Consider the following 20,714-nt stretch of genomic DNA (forward strand, 5'->3'; position numbering starts at 1 on the left):
TTTTTGTGAAAATGAAAATTAAATGAAGTTAAAATTGGATTATTTAAGTTAGATAAATAATAATCAAGAACACTTATATAATAAATTGTAATATATATATATAAATAATTTTTTAGGGAATAAATTGTAAAAATATATAATATAGGATTTTATATATTTGTATTTAAATTATAATCCGCTATTTAATTAGAATGTGCATTATCTTAAAGAAAAAAATTTCTTTCAAGAGAAATGCTATGGGAGATCTTAAAGTATCAAAGTATATATACCCTTATTAATATAATTTTGTGGAAAATTTACAATTAAAGTTCCAGAATTAAATTAACTAAACTTTAAACAATCAAACAATTAGCAATAACAAGATTGAAAAATTCACAAACAATAATCGAATGAAAACGGAAATAATGAACAGAGTAAAGAAAAACTAGAAAACAATTAAAGCAGAAAACAAAAAAATCAACACCAAGATATACGTTCAAGACCGATAGATCAATATGATCTATGACTTTACTCCAGTTCTAGAACACCACAAAATTCTCTTTATTGATTGAGCAAGAATAGGTACAATACATTCGAGATCGATTCTCTAATGAGTTCTCTCAGAGTGTTTCAACTCTCACACTATTAACTAAGAATTTTCTTTATTTACAGAAGATTCTTCTTATAAAACTCAAACTCAATCTCTCTTTTTTCTCTACACCTCTCTCTACTGATCTCAATCTTTTCTCTCTCTATTTCTCAATCTGAATCTTATCGATATTTCTGAAATGATAAGTGTAGGTGATATTTATAGGCCCTAGGATCAAGATCTTAAAGTCAGTAGTTGCAAGAAGTTAGGTTGTTAAGTTAGTTAGGTAATAACTAACTTAACCAGCTCTTATTTAAGCGAGAACTCCATGTCACCATAAATAAGAGTGCATCCAGGAGTGAGAATGAGGGCTCCTAGAGTCACGGACCAAGGTACTTGTGAAGGACCTACGCAGATTGGAACAGGGCAGCTGGAGTTGACTGTCTGGGAGAAACAACTAGCCATATGAAACTCCTTTTCGGAAGAGGACTAGTTTTCTTGAAGACCCTTCCTAAAAGAATAAGCCTTCTAGGACTGGCTTCCACAAGTCAACTGCTTTCCAAGAATGATAAGAAACTCTTGAAGACCTTTTTCATTTAGAGCAACTATACTGCAAATTTAATATTGGGTCTTACATATTTTGATTTAGTAAATAATATAAGAAAACTTCAAAGATAATTACATATAAATATTTTTTGTAAATTTTTTATATTTTTACGTTCAAAGATTTTCTTTAATATTTTTGCGGTAATCTATAAAAACAATAAGAAAACTACATAAAAATAATAGAAAAATAACATCTAAACAACAACAAAAAATAACACACAAAATAACAAATTAATACGAGTACACTATAAAAATACATCAAAATATTGTATTTTCTGTAAATAAAATTATAAAAATCGTAAAAATATTTAAAATTCTATATAATCGTATTTTTATAAATTTTTTATTATTTTTATGTATTTGTGAAATAACTTCAAAAATTAACGTACGATATTGATATGGCGTTAGACACTATCATATGGTGTATAATAACAATAATCTTCAAATAAAAAATAACAAATTCCTTGTTATTGGTAGATATATAGGTTGGTGCACATAATCACGTGGTGCTACTATACTACACATCTACCATACCTTATTTATATTCTACCTTCTTTTACAACAAAAATATTTCAAAAATAAAACGCCAAAAACCTTTAATTTCCTTTTATGTATTAATCCATGCACAATTACCTTCCCTAACTATAAGTCTCTTTGATTAATTGAAAAATATAGCTATGGATATACCATTAAAGGGTATCATGCTTGTTAAAATATAATAATATTTTGATATTAGAGTTAGTCCCGTATTATTAATTTATAGAAATAAATTGTTATATATAAGATAATAGACTACTCGTCTTATTACTAATTAGTTTTAAAATAAAACTCATGTACTTTAGCCACTTTCATTCTAAATTCTAACAAACTATAAGATTACTATTACTCAATGTGTTGCACATCAAATAGTGATAATAATAGGGGTTACAATTGGTATTTACAGCTATATGCTCAACTCAAACATGACATGTATAATAATTGTGTAAAAAAATGACACTCAAATATTATTTATAAACGAATTGACAAAAACACGGTGTAATTTGTTTATAAATAGATTTTATTTATATATATATATCAACCCATATGATAAAGTACTAAAATAATTTTAAATAATTTATTAGCGGGTCAATTTTTGACACGATCCAAACTTATTTAAGGCAAACTTAAATCCGTTAACTTTCGTACAAATTTCAAGTCGTATTACCGTGTGTGACGTATTTTATCGCCCTTTAAGTAATAAATACTCATTATTGGTTGGTGCTCCATAATCCAAAGCAATTTAATATAATGTATTTATTATGTTATTATTTGGAAATGCATAGGAGATAGATATAGCATATATAGCCGTACTCTTCTTTCAATGAAAGAGGAATAATAACAATTTTGGAAAGTTAGGTAAGTTGAGAAAGAGAGAAATGCAGCTTTACTCAAGAGCCACCCTGATTTTGTATGGTAGCTCTACCAGCCACTCTTCTTCTCTGTCCATTGGTGGAACTATGTGTCCTTGTGGAGTGGCCTTGGCCATATGCCCCCCCTAATTTTTTAGAAGAAAAAAACTATATATAAGTTATATAAATTAAATTAGGGTAATTAGATTTTAGTTATTAGAAAAAAAAAAACCTCTTATTATAAGCACAATGATGAATTTTTAAGTTGAAGATATATAAAAGATAAAAGCCCAAATCCACTATTGTTGATAAGAGTAAGATTTATTATTTTGGAAAATTGTATGGTGCACCTTTTTAAAAGAAGTGCATTAATGAAACTTTATTTGTTTCACCGTTTAGAAAATATTTTTAGTATAATTTTGTTATATAATCATGTATATTGTGATTATTTAAGATATTTTATAAAATGTAGAAAAATTCGAAAAAGTTAACACAACGAAAATAAAGTTTAAATAATCTGTTGTACATTAAGCTTTTTTATTATATACGCTTGTGAAATAAAGTGTTTGAACATATTAATTTTCTATTGTAAATTATTTTTAATTTCTTATAATTTTACAAGATGTCTTAAATAACTATAACGTATATTGCCATATAAAAAAATAAGACAAATTTTTTTCTAGATGTCGAAAAAATAGAGGGTGTATCAGTGCATTATAGAAGCTCCCATTAATTTATATATTACTACTACTTGTTCAAAACACTATATATATTTATATTTATATATATATAAACTAAAAAAAACAAAAATTAAGTGGAAATACACTTTATTTGACTCATCCTTAGTGTGTTGTCTGGTTTTGCCACTGTCTCTGTCCATACCTAAACCCAAATAATATCAGTATTGCTATGGTATCTACCACTACGATAAAGTGTCGCTTTATAAGTGATCAATAATTTTTTATAATATTTATTAAAGTAAAACAAGCCGTACTTGATATTGAGTTGCACCAATAATAATATTACACTTACAAGGATGCTGAACACTATAGGTGTCCTTTAACAGTTCTCCAAATACGTATCTATAAATATTATTATTGACATAATTACTTATCGAGTTTCACATTAATAATTATAATAGAAAATCACTAACTATTTTATCTTGTGGTGATGTTCGATAATTGTGTGTAAAAGCAAGTACTCTAAATAATACTATAAATTATGGTGCTTTTATAATGCATCCCTCAAAAAATAGTGTATCGATGCATCTTCTACAGTTGTGGTATACACGACTATATAAAAAAAAAAATTGGACTAAAATTTTTTAATAAATGGCAAGATAGTTAGAGTGGCATCAATACACTTTTAATGAGGTTCAAAGCATTTTAAATAATTATAACATACACAACTATAAAAAAATTAAACTAATTCTTTTTTCGTACATCAGTGTATATCTTTTTAGGGGCATTATAGAATCACCAAATAATAATAATCTACCTAAAAAAAATTATATTTTAAAAATAAATAAATAAAATATTGAAATCACACGTTTCTTAATTGTGGTTCCCCCATTCAAACAAATAACACTTTTCCTTCTCCTCCTCCATTCAAACACTTCTCAAACAAACTCACACACACTTCTCTCATAACCAATTCTCACACCATAAATATACATATACATACATAATATATATATATATACACACACAAATACACTTACTCATCCACATCTCTATAATCAAAGAGAGAGAGAGAGTAGTGTTCTTCTAATAATATGGCTCCAACAACAATATCAACCACCACACTAACCGATTTATCAGCAGAAAAAACTCTCCAAACCAAGTTCGTTAGAGACGAAGACGAGAGACCCAAAGTCCCTTACAACAAATTCAGCACTGAAATTCCCATAATATCCCTCGCCGGAATCTCATCACCGGAGAACAGATCCCACATTCGTAACAGAATCGTTCAGGCCTGCGAAGAATGGGGTATATTTCAGGTGGTTGATCACGGCGTCGATGCCTCACTCATCGGCGATATGACTGATCTTTCTCGCCGATTCTTCGCTCTTCCACCTCAAGATAAGCTCCGTTTCGACATGTCCGGTGGCAAGAAAGGCGGTTTTATCGTCTCTAGCCACTTACAGGTATATTATATTAATTGCTTCATTCATCCACTTTTTATGGAGAAAAAAAAATGGTGATAAACAACATGAAATCGGTTAGATCATCTGCTGTCACTCTTTGAGAGTGTCAAAAAACTCCATATTATTTGAAAATATATTATTTTATTTCTTTTTCATATTATTTTTTTTTTGCACCTTTTGTTCTAATAAAATAGTGGATTAATAGAAACATGCCCCATATACTATTTTTTTAAATTTATGGTTTGGGTTTCTAAAGTGGTTGTAGTTGCAATATGGATTTTTATACATTTTTTTTTTGTTGCAATTTAGGTTGCAGCCTAATAGGAGTTTCTATATAAAATTTCGTATAAATACAAAAAAAAAAAATGAAAAAGCCCTAGAAACATCTCTAAAAATTATTAAAATAGTATTATATTCTTATTTATTATATATTAAATAAACAAATTTTCTTAGTTATGATAAAATAATATCATAATAAAATAAGAAAGGGAAGATATAAAGAATACTATGGTATGATATTTTTTTGAGGTATTCTTTTTCGTTCCAATAATAAGTATTAATTAAAAAATACTAAAAATATATCCATGTCATCAAACATCCTTCTTAAGATTGAGACACATAGGATGATATAATAAACTATTTTTTAGAGCATATTGTGATTTGTCACATTATTTATCAAATAAAAATGTTAAATTAGATATTCAAATGTACTAATGATAGTATTTATGTACCATTACAAATGACACTTCTTACTGTTTGACATCTTATAATACCACCTAATATTTTTTTAAGCCGAAATAGGATCTTTATGCTCATACATAATATGTACATTTTTCGGTATTGATTAAAAAAAAAAAAGCTTAATTCTTTCTTTTTTAATAAAATGTAACAATAAACAATATATATTGGTAATTAATTTTGATTATTATGTGTAATAATAGGGAGAAGCAGTACAAGATTGGCGTGAGATAGTCACATATTTCTCGCAACCGCGGCGGTTGAGAGACTACACGCGGTGGCCGGACAAGCCGGAGGGATGGATTGGTGTGACGGAGCAATACAGTGATAAGTTAATGGAGCTGAGTTGCAAGCTTTTGGAGTTGTTATCAGAAGGGATGGGGTTAGAGAAAGAATCCTTGAGCAAAGCTTGTGTGGAAATGGACCAAAAAGTTGTGGTCAATTACTATCCCAAATGCCCTCAACCGGACCTTACTCTTGGGCTTAAGCGCCACACAGACCCCGGGACAATAACCCTTCTTTTACAAGACCAGGTTGGCGGTCTCCAGGCCACTCGCGATGGCGGTAAGACCTGGATCACCGTTCAACCTGTTCAAGGAGCTTTTGTTGTCAATCTTGGCGATCATGGTCATGTGAGTATTTTCAGTTTCACTACCCTCATTACTTAATTTTCTTCTAAATTGATCCCCATTTGAAATGATCAAACATTTTATTCAATGCAGTATTTAAGCAATGGAAGGTTCAAGAATGCAGATCATCAGGCGGTTGTGAACTCGAATTGTAGTCGATTATCGATAGCGACATTTCAAAACCCTGCACCGGAAGCGGTGGTGTATCCGTTGAAAGTGAGAGAAGGAGAGAAATCGGTGTTGGAAGAACCGATGACGTTCATGGAGATGTATAGGAAGAAGATGAGTAAGGATGTTGAGCTTGCTAAGCTCAAAAAGTTGGTTAAGGAGAAGCAGTCTCAACACTTGGCTAATCTTAATAATAAAAATATTTCCCAACTTGAATCCAACCCTATTGATAAGTTACTTGCTTAATTAAAAAAATTATACATATAAAAATATATGCATTTGCTTTAAATAAATTGTTCGAGTTGATCCTGAATTTTACATGTTCATGTTTTTTCCTTTTGAAGATGTAATGAGTTTTATGTTTTGAAGCTTATAAAGTTCTCTAATTAGAATATCATAAATTAATCTATATTAAAATAATAAATTTCTAAAAGAGTTCTTTACTATTATGTCTTACATAGCTAAAATGTACCATAAATTAAAGTTATTTAAATTGAAAACCAATCAAACCTGCAATTTTTGAAGTGTTTTGTAAAACTGGTTACTAATCTTTTATTTCAATTCCAAACTTGTTACTAAAATTACTACTAATACAATGACATCATTCTTTCTATTTTCATTTTATTTTCAGGTACAAAGCTAAAAGTATCCAAAAACAAAATCCCAAAAAATTAATCAATAGGGCATTAAATTCGGATACAATTCAAAGAAACTTACAAATAACTAATCATGATCCTTAATTAAAACAACATCCCTTAATGTCGTCCTTGTCGTGGTGGTGGTGATCTTCATATTCTTGATCACTGTCGTCTTCATCGAAAGGCTTCTGTTTATGGAAAATACAACATTTTTTCGAACTTTTCTTCTGCATAAACTCGTTGTCCACAGTCCCTTCTTTCCAGGTTACTTGCTTTTTCTTTCGGTTAAGGCGAATCGTTAGAGTATTTGACTTCTGCGGCTGACTAGACGACGATGAAGAAGATGTTCCCTCCGGATTCTCCAATGTAATGGTGGCAGTCGATGAACCTACAGCTGCTCTGGTGGCAGAGCTCACAGGTCTAGCCATGGTGTATGATTATCTTCTGTTAATCGGTTGAAAATGAGAATAAAAATGACAATTTTGTGATTTCAACACAGCTTCTGACTCAATCGAATACTTGTGTAATCTGCAATTTCAACACTCATATGAGAATCTATTTTATAGCAAAATCAATTAACATATAATGATAAAACAGAACTTCAAAAAGTCTCATAAATAATGATAATAAACTTCAAAATCAATTAAGTACCAGATACACCATAACCTGATATTAATGATTTCTTCCTAATATTTCATATGAATTAATAATGATAATGATATTGTACTACCTTGCTACTTACTCCTATAGATACAAAACTATGGAAGTATTAATCAAAGCACCAATTGAAGAGATATTGAGTAGCTAATAAAATTTAGACTCTGGTTAGCAAGAAAACATAAATTAGAAGATAATAATGCAATTTTTAGGTATGGAACTCATTTAAGAAACAATTTGCTGTGAAATCTACAGTAATTTCCCAGTTCTTTCTTTAACAGGTTGTCATTTTTTTACCCCGGCCCCGGAACAAATGAACAGTAAATTTGTCTAAATTTGTTGGATGTTTGATGTGATCTGGAGACTAAACTGTGATTTGGTAAGTATCAATGAATCAAAAGTGAATAAATTACACCGAATGAATCAAGAGCCGATAAATTACCTCTATCGGTAGGGGCAAAAACACATGGCCCCATATAAGAATTTTCCTCTATAAAAGTAAAATTAAGATCCCTTTCGAGAATAAATCATCATCGATAAGAAAGAGTAAAAATTCTTGTTAAAAGACCAGAGCAGGTCTTCAATAGTTTTGGGGCCATAAGTGTCACCCAATGAAGCAACTCTAGCACCTCGAGAGTGAGCCTTAACTGAAGGTAGCTGACACGCATCTTCAATCTGGACAACATAACTTTTATAGAAAAATCAGATTCAAAATTGAGCTCGGGAGAAAGCCCGTGTAATGCAAATTTGGCGTAGGCAAGTAACCTGACCCGCTGTGAAGCACCCAACTTCTTTATTACAGATCTCAGTAGACCGTCTGTGCGTAGTATTCTAAGGAAATCGGGTGGCAAAGATTCCATAAATGAAGATATGTCTTCCATCTTTAGAGAAGTCAGCTCCTTTTTCAAGTTACTTTTCTCCACAGCTGACATTCTCCCATCAAGAACTCGTTTACTGTCAATAGTTGTCCCCGTAAAGATGACTGGAAAGTATCTAAAGTACTTTGCAACACCGAATTGTTCCCCCAATAGCTTAATTTTATTCGAGTCTGCAATAAGCAGAGCTCTCCAAAGTTCACAATATTTTAACCTGAATCCTTCGTCTAACTGTTTATATATTCCATGATCTAATAGAACCAGGGAAAACCCATGTGGACCTACTGGACAAACTAATATGTTACCAGGGTGAGGATCACCATGCACAAAACCATGGACGAAAATCATCTCAGCAAATATTTCCACCAATGCTTTTGCTACCTTGGTTGGATCAATTCCATGCTCTTTCATATATACCACGTCATCAACCTTCTGTCCTCTACAGAATTGCATAGTCAGAACCTGATCGGTTGTCAAATCCCAAAACACACGAGGAATCTTGAGCGTGTTGTTGTTTTTGAAATTACGGGCGGTTCTCTCAGAATTTCTAGCCTCTTGAATGAAATCCAATTCAACAATTATGTCTTTCACAAATTCTGAAACCAACCAATCAAACCTGTAATCAGGGAAAAACCACGAAACAGATGTTGAAAGGAACGACATGGTTGCTATATCTATATTCAACTGCTGCAACAACCCAGGGTACTGAACCTTGATTGCTAATTCTTGACCATCCTTCAAAACAGCGCGGTGCACTTGAGCAATAGATGCAGCAGCAATTGGGTTTTCATCAAACGATGAAAATATTTCTGACAAATCCTGTCTCAGGTTGTAAATTAGTACCTTTTTGATAGCTTCAAAAGGGTAAGGTACTGCCTGATCTTGTAACACAGATAGAGTCAATGAGTATTCTTTTGGAACGTTTCGCAAAGCGGCAACAAGTTGACCAGCCTTTACATAGAAGCCTTTATTGGCTTCACATAGTTTCAAAATTCTCTCAGCCGAGCGCAAGTGAACCTCAGATAATTTACGCCGATAATCATCAGAGTCCATTGGTGATCTACGCAAAGAAAACTTGTAGTCGACGGCAGTAAGAGTGATAGCAAAGATTGCACGAGAGGAGCGAAGAATCCCATGAATTGTGGCACGGATTTTCTCGGGGAAGATAGAGGACTCGGGAGAAAATGAAGAATAATGAGAATTGAAGTAGGTTTGGAAAGTAAGGCCAGTGGATGTGGCAGTGAATAAGAAAAGAGTGATTTTGGACTTCAGCATTTTGTACAAACGGTTGGCTGGTTTCTTCGGCTTAGAAGGGTGGCGTAAATCGAGAGTTTTCTACAACTATGTGGGGGGCTTATAATTGTACATTGGTATTGAGTGTTGGATATGTATTTTCTCTATGTTTCTTCTGAAATAAATTTCAAACAGAATACAGAGATCAGAGAGAAGCCTTAGGTAATAAGTTTGTTTTGAATTTGGCTAAATGAGTTAGTTTATGACATTTACCTAATAAACTCTACAAATTAAGTCCTAAAAAACCAGAACTGAATCCACCAAACAAGAACACCAGATTTTCTTCCAAGTTCAATCTTCAATTTAGAGATTTACAACCCAGTGTCTGTTAAAGGCCAAATTATAACAATCCATAACTCATCACATAATCCTTGGAAATTCATCAATATCTAATTTAAACAATAAAACCAAAGAAAACCCAGACATCAAACTATAAGATCAAAGCTATAACAGCAAAAACCACATCCACAAAATTAAAAATAATCAGATAAAATCATTAAGAATCCCAAACCAAAAATTAAAACCCTTGAACAGAAATTAGAAAGCCCCAAAATCTAGGGTTTGGGTTCATTAAAATCACACACGATAAATATGCAAATTACAGCAATAATTCAAGAAAATATATTTATATAAATATATGCATAACGCATTGGAATGGAGTTCAAAATCATGATAAACAATTAGATGTTAGAATGAGAAGAAGAGATGATTACCGTGAGAATCAAACTGATCGGAGAAGCGAAATGGTTTGTCGAAAAGTGGGTAAGTTTTTATAAATTATTAAGTAATTAACATAGTTGCGATTTTAAATATGTATTAGTTTTCGATGTTTAAACATTTTAATTTATTTTAATTATTTATTAATTTATTATTAAGTAATTACGAAAATTTAAAATGATAAAAATAAAAACATAAATTTTAAAAGGGAAATTTGATTTTATATGCTTATAAAATTAAAAAATTTTATTATTAAACCAAAAATTTAAACCCTTAAAAAATTATGCTTTTTTTTTTTTCAAAACTCCAAAAATATTCCCCTCACAATTCTCTCTCTCTACATCATCTCTCTCTATCTCACATCCCAACCGCCCACCCTCACCACCACCTCCGACCCTCACCGCGACCTCCGACCACCCGCACCAACACCCCGACCCAGCCTCACTCTCTCGGACCGCCTAAAAGTCGCACCCCGAAATCTCTTCCTCTCTCTGAAATCGCAGAAAAAAAAAATAAAAAAATTGCCCCCAGGTCTGATGGTCGGACCATGGGGTCCGACCAATCGGACCCATGGTCCGACCATCGGACCTGGGAGCAATTTTTTTTTTCTTTGCGTTTTCGAGAGAAAAATTGCTCCCAAGTTCGATGGTCGGACCATGGGTCCGAGTCCGATGGGTCCGATTGGTCGGACCCATGGTCCGACCATCGGATCTGGTGGCAATTTTTTTTTTTGGCGTTTTCAGAGAGAAAAATTGCTCCCAGGTCCGATGGTGTTGGTGCGGGTGGTCGGAGGTCGCGGTGAGGGTCGGAGGATGGAGGTCGGAGGTGGTGGTGAGGGTGGGCGGTTGGGATGTGAGATAGAGAGAGAGAGAGAGAGAGAGAGAGAGATGATGCAGAGAGAGAGAATTGTGAGGGGGGTATTTTTGGAGTTTTGAAAAAAAATGCATAATTTTTTAAGGGTTTAGATTTTTGGTTTAATAATAAATTTTTTTAATTTTGTAAGCATATAAAATCAAATTTCCCATTTTAAAATATCTAAATTAAATCATCACTTTTAATCATGAACACATTCAAAGTCGTTTATTATCATCGTATCTTATTTATGTAGTCATCAATATATTTAAAGTCGATGTCAACATAATATTTCACTTTTAGTTACTATTATATTAAAAATTATTATTATCACCGTATTTACTTGTAGTCACTACTATATATAAATTTATTGATTAAAATGTTAATTATTTTTTCTTTTAGTTTCTTTACTGAAATTGTTTAAAAGAACGAGTGGGTATTTTTGTTCTTTTAATTTCACCTTATTTATAAAAGAAAATACTTCTTAGTTTCACTAGTTAATCAATCTCATCCTGTGAATGAGGACATAGTTAAGGAAGACAATGAGTTTTTGATAACCTAGTGGTTTCAACAAGAGTCTCAAGTTTGAATTCCTCTCCCCTAATATAAAAATATATAATATAAAAATCATTGGTAAAAAATATCAAACTAAGTCATTGGCAAAAATAAATCACATAACATTAAATTTCACTAAACATATAAATGTAAGGACACGATTTTGTCTCGTAATGTACTTTTATGGAATGTATTTCGTGATGTTAGGCAGTCGTTAGATAAGGAACTTATTTGATCTGAGGGTTGGGCCGCTGGGGTTGATCTAGCAGTAATTTGAGTTAAAAATGGTAACGTACCCTAAGACCCATCTAATGTACCACGGAATACATTCCGTAAAAGTACATCACGGGATAAAATCGTGTCCCTATAAATGTATATTTTTAATTAAGAAAAGTGGACTAATATAATTAATGAGCTTTTTTATTTTTACATTTCAAAACAGGTTTTTTTTTTTTTCTTTGCATTTTTACAAAATTCTATATAGAAATCCTTATTGCAACTAGCACTGCAACCAACATTGCAACAAAAAATCGTATATCAACCCTTATTGCAACTAGCGCTGCAACCACTTTAGAAATCCAAACTATAAATTTTAAAAAAATAAAAATAAAAAAACAGTATATGGAGTAATTCTCCTATAATTAAACTAATGAGAAGTTATTAGGAGTGTAAAAAAATAGTACATATTTAGTAATAAAAAATATTTATTCAAAAAATAATAAAAAAAAAATAAAATAGGTTAAATGTTATTTAGATGTTGTGTTTTGTAAAATTTATTAATTTGACAGTATATTTTGTTAAATGGAAAAATAGATCTTATATTTTCTAAAATTGTACTAATATGATCCTGAACTGATTTTATGTCAAAATAAATCTCAATAATACTCCAATCTAGAAATGTTATGACAAAACTAGTTACATTTTCTGTATCTACTCATGTTAGAAATTGTCTTAAAGTTGATTATATTAAAAAATGAAATTATTAAAAGTGAGCTCAAGATTCTATTTTTACCATTTTAAAAAATATAAGCTTCATTTTATATTTAGCAAAATAAAATATCTAATTGATACTTTTACGAAACACATTATATTTAGCCAATAAAATATCATAATTAAAATATTTGCCTACCAAATAATTTGAACATGTTTTGGGCTTTAGGTGTAAAATGTGGCCCAAAAGCGGAAATAATTGAAAAATGAAGTTTGTAATTTTGGTACGGCCAAACCAAGGATTTGATTTTATTGTTAATTTTTATTAATTTAATTTGTAGTGTGTGAGTGAGCTTGATTAGAAGAAATGTTGACCTTTTCTATTAACTTGGGAATTGGGGTGAAGTGAAATAAAGGCCAACATTTCTTTACTTCAAAACACACTATTTTCTTAAGCTTTTCAATTTAATTATTATTGAAAGTACATTTCAAAATTCACCACAACAAGATTGTGACCTTTTTCATCATGATCAATTTATCAAAATATGTTATTATATTTCAACCATATCACCTTTTTTTTTTAATCTTTATTTTTCTTCTCCATTGAAAAAAATATAGAAATGGAATATAATAAAATGAAGAACAAGAAGATACCTTGGGTTGTAATTACAAATTTACAATATCAAAAGTAAAACAAAAATAAAACACAAAAATAAAATCATCAAAGTGGGACCGACCACCCCCCTCGTTACCAAATACTAATAGTTCCGAGCAAAGAGCAAATATATCATAGAGTTAATAATTGTATGTTTAACATTATTTATGTGAAATATCTTTGTTTATAATTCATGAGTAATCATATTTTTTTTTTTGTATATTTTAAAGATATTTGTTGTAGATACTTTTTTTTCTTTTTTTTATATAAGTACGGTATTTTATTGAAAGAAAATTAAACCAACATAGTAGCCATAATGGGGTCACTTTTTTTTTTTTTTTTTTTTTTTTTTTGGAAGAACAACAAAGTTCATTAAACTAGGAAAAGAACATAGGAATCACAGGGGGGATTCCTTCCCCTTGAACAATGCTAGCTGATAGGCTAGAAATTCTAGCACTCTTTGCCAGCGAGTCTACACAGACTAAAAACTTCCTAGGCACAAAATAAAAATTACAACACTGAAAAGAAAAAAGCGCATCCAACACTAAGAAAGATGAATGATAACATTTCCAATCGGAAGGGCATTTCCTCACATCAAAAGCTTCTACAGCGAGAAGCGCATCTGAGATCACAGCTAGATTTTCCCAGCATTCATTCTTGGCCCAATTGAGAGCGCACAACATGGCCTGAATCTCTGCGTCCAAGGCTGAAACCGCGGTAATATGAGCAGAGTTCGAAGCCCACAAACCAGTAGCAGGCTGAATCATGATCACTGCAATACCAACAACTCCATCCTTCCACGACGCGTCCGTCATGAGGAGATAGTCATAAGACTTTCTCGGTTTAAATGAGAGTTCCCTGCGTCGTTCACTTTCTCGGGTCACTTCCAAATCAGAATTTTTGACATTTGCCACTCTAGCCCAACACGCTAGAGAATCAGCAATAGAATTCTCCGACTGAGGAATAAATACAACAACTTTCTTAAACGACTTACAGAGATTCAAGCAATAAGAAAACGAAGGAAAGGTACTCCAGCCAAAAGGTATCACACCAACCTTAAAGGCATGCACAACAACCATAGAATCAGATTCAATTCTAACATGATCTATCCCTTTGTTCCTTGCCATCTGCAGAGCCAAAGCAATACCATTCAACTCATTTTCGAGCACACTAAAAACTGGCCCAAAATCCACAGCAACCCAAGAATCTTCAATCCCTTGCGCATTTGTTGTAAGTAAGGGTGTGCATAAATTGATCAAATCCAATGCCAACCGACCTATCTAATTATAACTCACTGCCAAACATTAGATATCCAATTGTGATCGGATCAGATTGGATGTTATTTTTAAATATCCAATCGGATCGAATCGGATGTCGGATGAAGTGCCTAAAAATCTAATACATCCAACATCTAATCGAACTAATTAATATTTTCATTTAGTTTGGAAGAGTAATTAGATTTTATATTATTATACGTAAAATATATATGTATATATGAAAATTAACATTAATATTTGGGATATTGGCGGCTAAACCACCTAAATTTTACGGTTTGTAACACTTAACCACCAAAACTAAATTTTTGGCAGCTAAACTACCTAAACTCTGGTTCCGTTTTGCTCTGCACACCTCCGTCCAAAAATCAGCGTTAAGTGCCACGGTTAATTTGTCCACGTGTACACACTTGTACACGTGGCAAATTTTTAGTGGTCCACCTAATATTAATTTTAAAAAATAATTATAAATATTAAAAAAAATTAAAAAAATAATAAAAATATTTTTTTTTACTTTTTTTTTTTCTTTTTCCTTTTCTTTCCTTTTCTTTCTTTTCTTTTTTTTTTTCTTCTTTCTTCCTCCTCTCGCAGATCAAACACCCACACCCACACCCACCCACTCCTTCTTCTTCTTCCTTTCTTCATTTCTTCCTCTTCTTGCAAAATTAACACAAGACACGATCACATCACCCTCTTTCCTCTTCTTCCAGAAGACACGACGTTCTTGGGCTTGAAGGATTCTGGGACTTGGGGAACCATGGGGAAGTCGACGGGGTCTTCGCCTAGGCCAATGACGGCCGACGGTGGTCTGTTCGTGGATCCGAGGATGGGGGTTTCAGGAAGTTTAGATCTCTTCTTTTTATTTATTTATTTATTTATTTTTTTGAGATATTAATTTGGGTTTTTTGTGGGAAATTGGGTTTGATACAGAGATTTTTTTTTAGTTTTATTTTTTGTTTTGTGTTATAACAGATGGACATATTGATTTCTATTTTTTAGTGTTAGATTTGGATTTGAGATATAGGTTATGGTGATGGGTGGTGACAATGGTGATGGAGGTAGTAGCTGTGGTGAAGATGGTGGGTGATTATAGCTTTATTTGATGTTATGTGTGGTTGTACAGATTGTGATGGAGTTGCTAGTGGGATTTGGGTGTTGACAAGGTGAATGGAGGTAAGGGTGATGAAGAAAGGAAGAAGAAGAAGGAGTGGGTGGGTGTGGGTGTGGGTGTTTGATCTGCGAGAGGAGGAAGAAAGAAGAAGAAAAAAAAAAAAGAAAAGAAAGAAAAGAAAAGAAAAGGAAAAAGAAAAAGAAAAAAAAAAGTAAAAAAAAATATTTTTATTATTTTTTTAATTTTTTTTAATATTTATAATTATGTTTTAAAATTAATATTAGGTGGACCACTAAAAATTTGCCACGTGTACAAGTGTGTACACGTGGACAGTCCACTGTGGCACTTAACGCTGATTTTTGGACGGAGGTGTGCAGAGCAAAACGGAACCAGAGTTTAGGTAGTTTAGCCGCCAAAAATTTAGTTTTGGTGGTTAAGTGTTACAAACCGTAAAGTTTAGGTGGTTTAGCCGCCAATATCCCTTAATATTTTACTCTTTTTTTCTTGGATTGGATTGATCCAATCCAATTCAATACATACTGGACTTAAAATATTATGTAGATGCGATCTGATCCAAAACATACTAAGTCTAAAATATTGGATAAACTTAATACATTCAATTGATAAATACGATCCAATCTAACATTCAATAGATGTTAGATCAATTGGATAATCGAAACTAATTGGATCAGATCAGATGATAAAATTTAACATCCAATATATAATTGGATTAAATCTGGATAAGCCTAAAAATATTGAATGTGGTCCAAAAAACACCCCTAACTGTAAGTACTTAAAATTTTGAATTTAGAACCTACTACCACTCACCAAATATATTTATACAACCCTCACCAAATATAAGTACCAGAGAGCCCTTAATAGGAAGTTTAACCATAATTATATTTTGACAACATATAAATATAATGAAAATAAACCTATAATTCATGAGTATAATTATACAACCCTAATTCATTTAATATAATGATAACAATAATAAATATTAATTAACCCTTCAATTAATTACTTTTAATGACACAGCCGGTGCATATGGTATAGCTCAGAAATCACGTGTTCCTCATGTGATAATTAAGTAGAAGTACTATTCCAATTTCCAAGCTCTTAAAAAAATTCATAATAATAATAATAGGGGACTTATGAAGTCCCTCACTATATTTTGAGGTGTGTAACACCTCTAATGAGACAAAAAAAAAAAATTATTGTATCAAAATTATTTTGACTTGCTAGAACCGGTTTTGTAACCGGATTGTACAAATTTTTGTGTAAATAATTTTTTTATTGGAGTTCTTTTTATTTATTAATAAAATACAGTTTTAAGGGTAGTATTGTAAATATGATTTTTTGGTGAGATGTATCTTTCCTCAACTCATATGTATTATGAGAGAGAGAAAATGTTTTTTAAAATTTAACATGTTTACAAGTATATAAATGGTTTCATTTGGTATCAAATATGTTTTTCTCTTAATGCTTTTGATGATTAGTACTAATTAATTTGATTGAGTAGCTAAGATTATGATGTTGTTGGATAATTTAATTTTAAATGCCCATTATACAATATGAATGTATTTATTTTTGGCTAATTAAAATTTTTGTTTCTTAAATTTTGACATGTACGAAATTATGTTCTTGAACTTTTTAGACCATTAAAAATTTATGTCAAACTATTGAGATTATTTGATTTAATGACTTCTTTCCAATTTCATTCAATTTTACTAATGTGGTAATTGTTTATATATTTTTTTTTTGAAATGTGGTAATTGTTTATATATTAAATCGTGCTCTATGAACTTTGATATGTATCATATCGTGCTATCCAAACTTTATTATGTACTAAATTGTATCTCCTAAACTTTCATCCACGTTGGACTTCTGTTAATAAAATTTGACAAAATTCTTAAATCTAAAAATTTTAATAGTTTGTGTTAAATTATTAACCACTTGAAAAATTCAAAAGGCATAATTTAATACACGTCAAAATTCAAGATGCTTATGTCAAAAAAATAAAAAAAAGTTCAAGGACTAAAATCCTTAACTATCATTTTTTTTTTGTTATACGTGGTAGTTGTTTATATTGATCGATTGTGACATTTGTATTTGAATATGTTTTGTTTTTATTTATTTTTTTTAAGAATTTCAATAATTTTATTATTACTACGTACTATATTAATTAGTGTACTAATTTAATTTTTAATTTTACTTATGTTGGTAGGTATTTTACATAGTTTTATTGTTTAATTTTTTGGGGGCGATTTTCGTTAATTTGGACTGACATTTTTTTTTTGCCACCTTGAATTTGGCTAAGCATATCATTTGGCTATCCTTTACCGACCAATAATATTTACATCGTGAATTCTTAAAGTAATTTTAATCACTCCTAAAAAAATGTTTGATTGTTGAATAACTTAGTGGTAACAATTATTTAATTGTTATTAATTTTTGAATAAATAGATAAATTTTCATTTCAACTATTGCAGAGAAAAACACACCCATTGAACTATTAGTGATGTTAAATTTTCCCCCTTAATTTTGAACTTTAGTAAAATGTAAGGTTCAACTATACTACTATAAAAAATACTTTTAGTTACGAATTTTTTCAATCACTAAAAAAAGCGTATAGACATAGCTAAAAGGAAAAAAAAAATTGAACATATACGCATTATGAACAAATGATCGAAATACCTCCAGTCATTAATTCTTTGAGCTTTGATTCCACATCAACTTTGAATCTACAAAAAGAAAAACGAAAACTTAGTTAGTGTGAGTATTTGAGCTTTCAAGCCCTCTTTAACTCTCTTAGATACTATTTTTTACAAAGTGAGCACTGAACTTGGGGACCAGTACTCTATATTTATAGGTGAGATACTCTATTAGTATCTGTGACACAATTAATTATCAGAATATTTTGACAACTAATTCAAGAAATTAAATCAGGTAATTGAAATATTTGATAATTAATTTACCATAATTAAAATATTTTGAAAAATATAATTAATTATATTTTATAAATCAGATAAATAATTTATTTCCATATGAATAATATTCTAACAAGTATTGTTGAAAAATTAAATAAAAACAATTCAAACAATAGAAAAAATATATAATTTAGTGATTAATTTATTAACTGTAAAAAAATAATAGAAAACTGGACCCTAAATTTGAGCCCATATAAGAAAATAGGTTGACCCATTTATGAAAAATAGGTCAGCTTGAGCAATGCATGACACAAGTCCGAGCACGACACGAAAATATAGACTTATGGATCATGAGGGGCTAATCTTTTAAAATATTGGCATGACACAACACGACACGACACGACCCATATCTCTTTATGGGTTGGCACGATACGACACATACTTTTACGAATTTTTTTCAAAATATGGGCTAGCCCGATCCATACACATATTTACATACTTTTACTGCTATTTTCTTTAGTAATTATCAACTCTCTTAGAGTGGTTATTAATCGATACCAATAGAAGTATGCATTAGATATTTTTGCTGCAAAAAAAAAAAAAAGAATATTGGCTGGAAAATTACCCGAACTATACGATTTGTAACACTTAACTACATAATTGATTTTTTGATGACAAAACCTACCAAACTCATACTTTATTTTACTCTTTACAATTCTGTCCACAAGCCTCTGTTAAGTGCCAAGTAGGACATGCCACAGTGTAAAAATTTACACATGGCACATTTTTAGTTGTCTACATAATGTTAATTATTTAAATATTATAAAAAATCATTTAAAAAATATAAAACAATAATTAAAAAATTACATTTTACTTTTTACTTGTTCTTTTTAGTTTCTTCTTCTTCTTCAATACCCAAAGAAAAGATCCCTCTTTTCACACATTTTTACCCTAATTTCTCAAAGCTCAATTCACAACAATGGGGAGCAGCCAAGTCGTTGTCTCCTTCATCACTAACATCGTACATAGTCAACGGTGGTCAGCGTGCCGTCCTCTTCGATCGGCCATGAAAACTCGAGGACCACCATCTTACTGCCATTAATAGCGAGTCTCCCACAATAGGAGACGAGGGCTATTTCTAGCTTCAATGACCATGAAAAGTTGAGGAAGAACTAGATCTCCACTCCCTTGTGTTTTTCTATTCCGCCACTATTAGTGACTCACCGAATCTCCCCTCTCACAACCAATGTTAGCTCGCTGCCATTAATGGCGAGTCTCCCACAACCAAGAAGAAGAAAAGAAAATGTGTGGAAAGAGGGATTATAGGGTATTTTTTTTAGAAAAGAAAACCTTAACTTGAGTTTTAAGAACAACTTCTCCTTTTTCTTCGGTCTCAGTGGATTTTGTCTCTCCCAGAAGCAAAAGGCACGAACTTTACAAACTGGAGAGAAGAGAACTGTAGGGAATTGGCGGGGGGAGAGTGCGAGAGAGTTTGGGTTTGGCGACGTTATTTCTTTGGGTATAAACAAAACATACAAGGGCTTGGGATAATTCTTGGAGATAGAGGATTGAAATGGCGGAAGTGAAGCTCAAAAAAATAGAACTTTGCTGAGAGTAGCCATGACCGCCATTGGAGCTAAGCTCAAGTTTAGAGAGAGAGAAGGATTTTTTTATTTTTTTTTAGGGAAATTTGGGGTAAAAGTCCCTAAAAAGTTCACTATGATGCAGATTAGTCCCCAACCACAAAAGATAGCAGCAATAGTCCTTAAGGTCACATTTTTTATGAGCCCGTTAGTCCTAAATTTAACGGATCTGTTAAGTTATTTATAATTGCAACGTGTTGAACAATTATTGGTCCAATAAAAAATAATTGAAAATTTAAAATAATATTTAAAATATATTTTTTTTTTCTTTTCCCCTTCCTCTTCTACCTCCAGCCACACTTGACCCCTTTTCTTCACTTTTTTTTTTCACAAACTCAATC

The 20,714-nt window shown here is 31.3% G+C and overlaps 3 protein-coding genes across 5 annotated transcripts; 1 reads left to right on the plus strand and 2 right to left on the minus strand.

Moving 5' to 3' along the window:
* Positions 1–4,119: 4,119 nt before the first annotated feature.
* LOC115712997 (naringenin,2-oxoglutarate 3-dioxygenase-like) lies at positions 4,120–6,644 on the plus strand. Its single transcript, XM_030641461.2, has 3 exons — positions 4,120–4,708; positions 5,650–6,078; positions 6,169–6,644. The coding sequence occupies exons 1-3, from the start codon at positions 4,337–4,339 to the stop codon at positions 6,487–6,489; spliced, it is 1,122 nt and encodes a 373-aa protein (XP_030497321.2). The 5' UTR covers positions 4,120–4,336; the 3' UTR covers positions 6,490–6,644.
* Positions 6,645–6,832: 188 nt separating this feature from the next.
* LOC115712995 (uncharacterized) lies at positions 6,833–10,554 on the minus strand. 3 transcript variants are annotated; one of them, XR_009687517.1, is made up of 3 exons: positions 10,420–10,553; positions 7,981–9,821; positions 6,833–7,409 (listed from the first exon to the last, which is right to left on the minus strand). XR_009687517.1 is itself a non-coding variant. In XM_061114615.1 (2 exons), exon 2 carries the CDS (start codon positions 9,686–9,688, stop codon positions 8,069–8,071), a length of 1,620 nt encoding a protein of 539 aa, XP_060970598.1. In that variant the 5' UTR covers positions 9,689–9,821; positions 10,420–10,554; the 3' UTR covers positions 7,914–8,068. The 3 variants fall into 3 exon arrangements, 1 of the variants encoding a protein (XP_060970598.1); XR_009687518.1 differs by lacking the exon at positions 10,420–10,553 and having other exon boundaries at positions 7,981–8,213; positions 8,309–10,401; XM_061114615.1 differs by lacking the exon at positions 6,833–7,409 and having other exon boundaries at positions 7,914–9,821; positions 10,420–10,554.
* On the minus strand, positions 6,980–7,309 carry LOC115713820 (protein phosphatase 1 regulatory subunit INH3-like). Its single transcript, XM_030642305.2, has one exon. It carries the CDS (start codon positions 7,307–7,309, stop codon positions 6,980–6,982), a length of 330 nt encoding a protein of 109 aa, XP_030498165.2.
* Positions 10,555–20,714: the final 10,160 nt, after the last annotated feature.

The sequence above is a fragment of the Cannabis sativa genome, chromosome 4 (assembly GCF_029168945.1).
Source record: "Cannabis sativa cultivar Pink pepper isolate KNU-18-1 chromosome 4, ASM2916894v1, whole genome shotgun sequence".
Classification (NCBI taxonomy): domain Eukaryota; kingdom Viridiplantae; phylum Streptophyta; class Magnoliopsida; order Rosales; family Cannabaceae; genus Cannabis; species Cannabis sativa.

Coding starts and splice junctions, on each gene's coding strand:
- LOC115712997 (XM_030641461.2), top strand. CDS start 4,337: ATGGCTCCAACAACAATATCAACCACCACACTAACCGATTTATCAGCA. Junction 4,709..5,649: donor TCGTCTCTAGCCACTTACAG/GTATATTATATT, acceptor GTGTAATAATAG/GGAGAAGCAGTACAAGATTG. Junction 6,079..6,168: donor ATCTTGGCGATCATGGTCAT/GTGAGTATTTTC, acceptor TATTCAATGCAG/TATTTAAGCAATGGAAGGTT.
- LOC115712995 (XM_061114615.1), bottom strand. CDS start 9,688: ATGCTGAAGTCCAAAATCACTCTTTTCTTATTCACTGCCACATCCACT.
- LOC115713820 (XM_030642305.2), bottom strand. CDS start 7,309: ATGGCTAGACCTGTGAGCTCTGCCACCAGAGCAGCTGTAGGTTCATCG.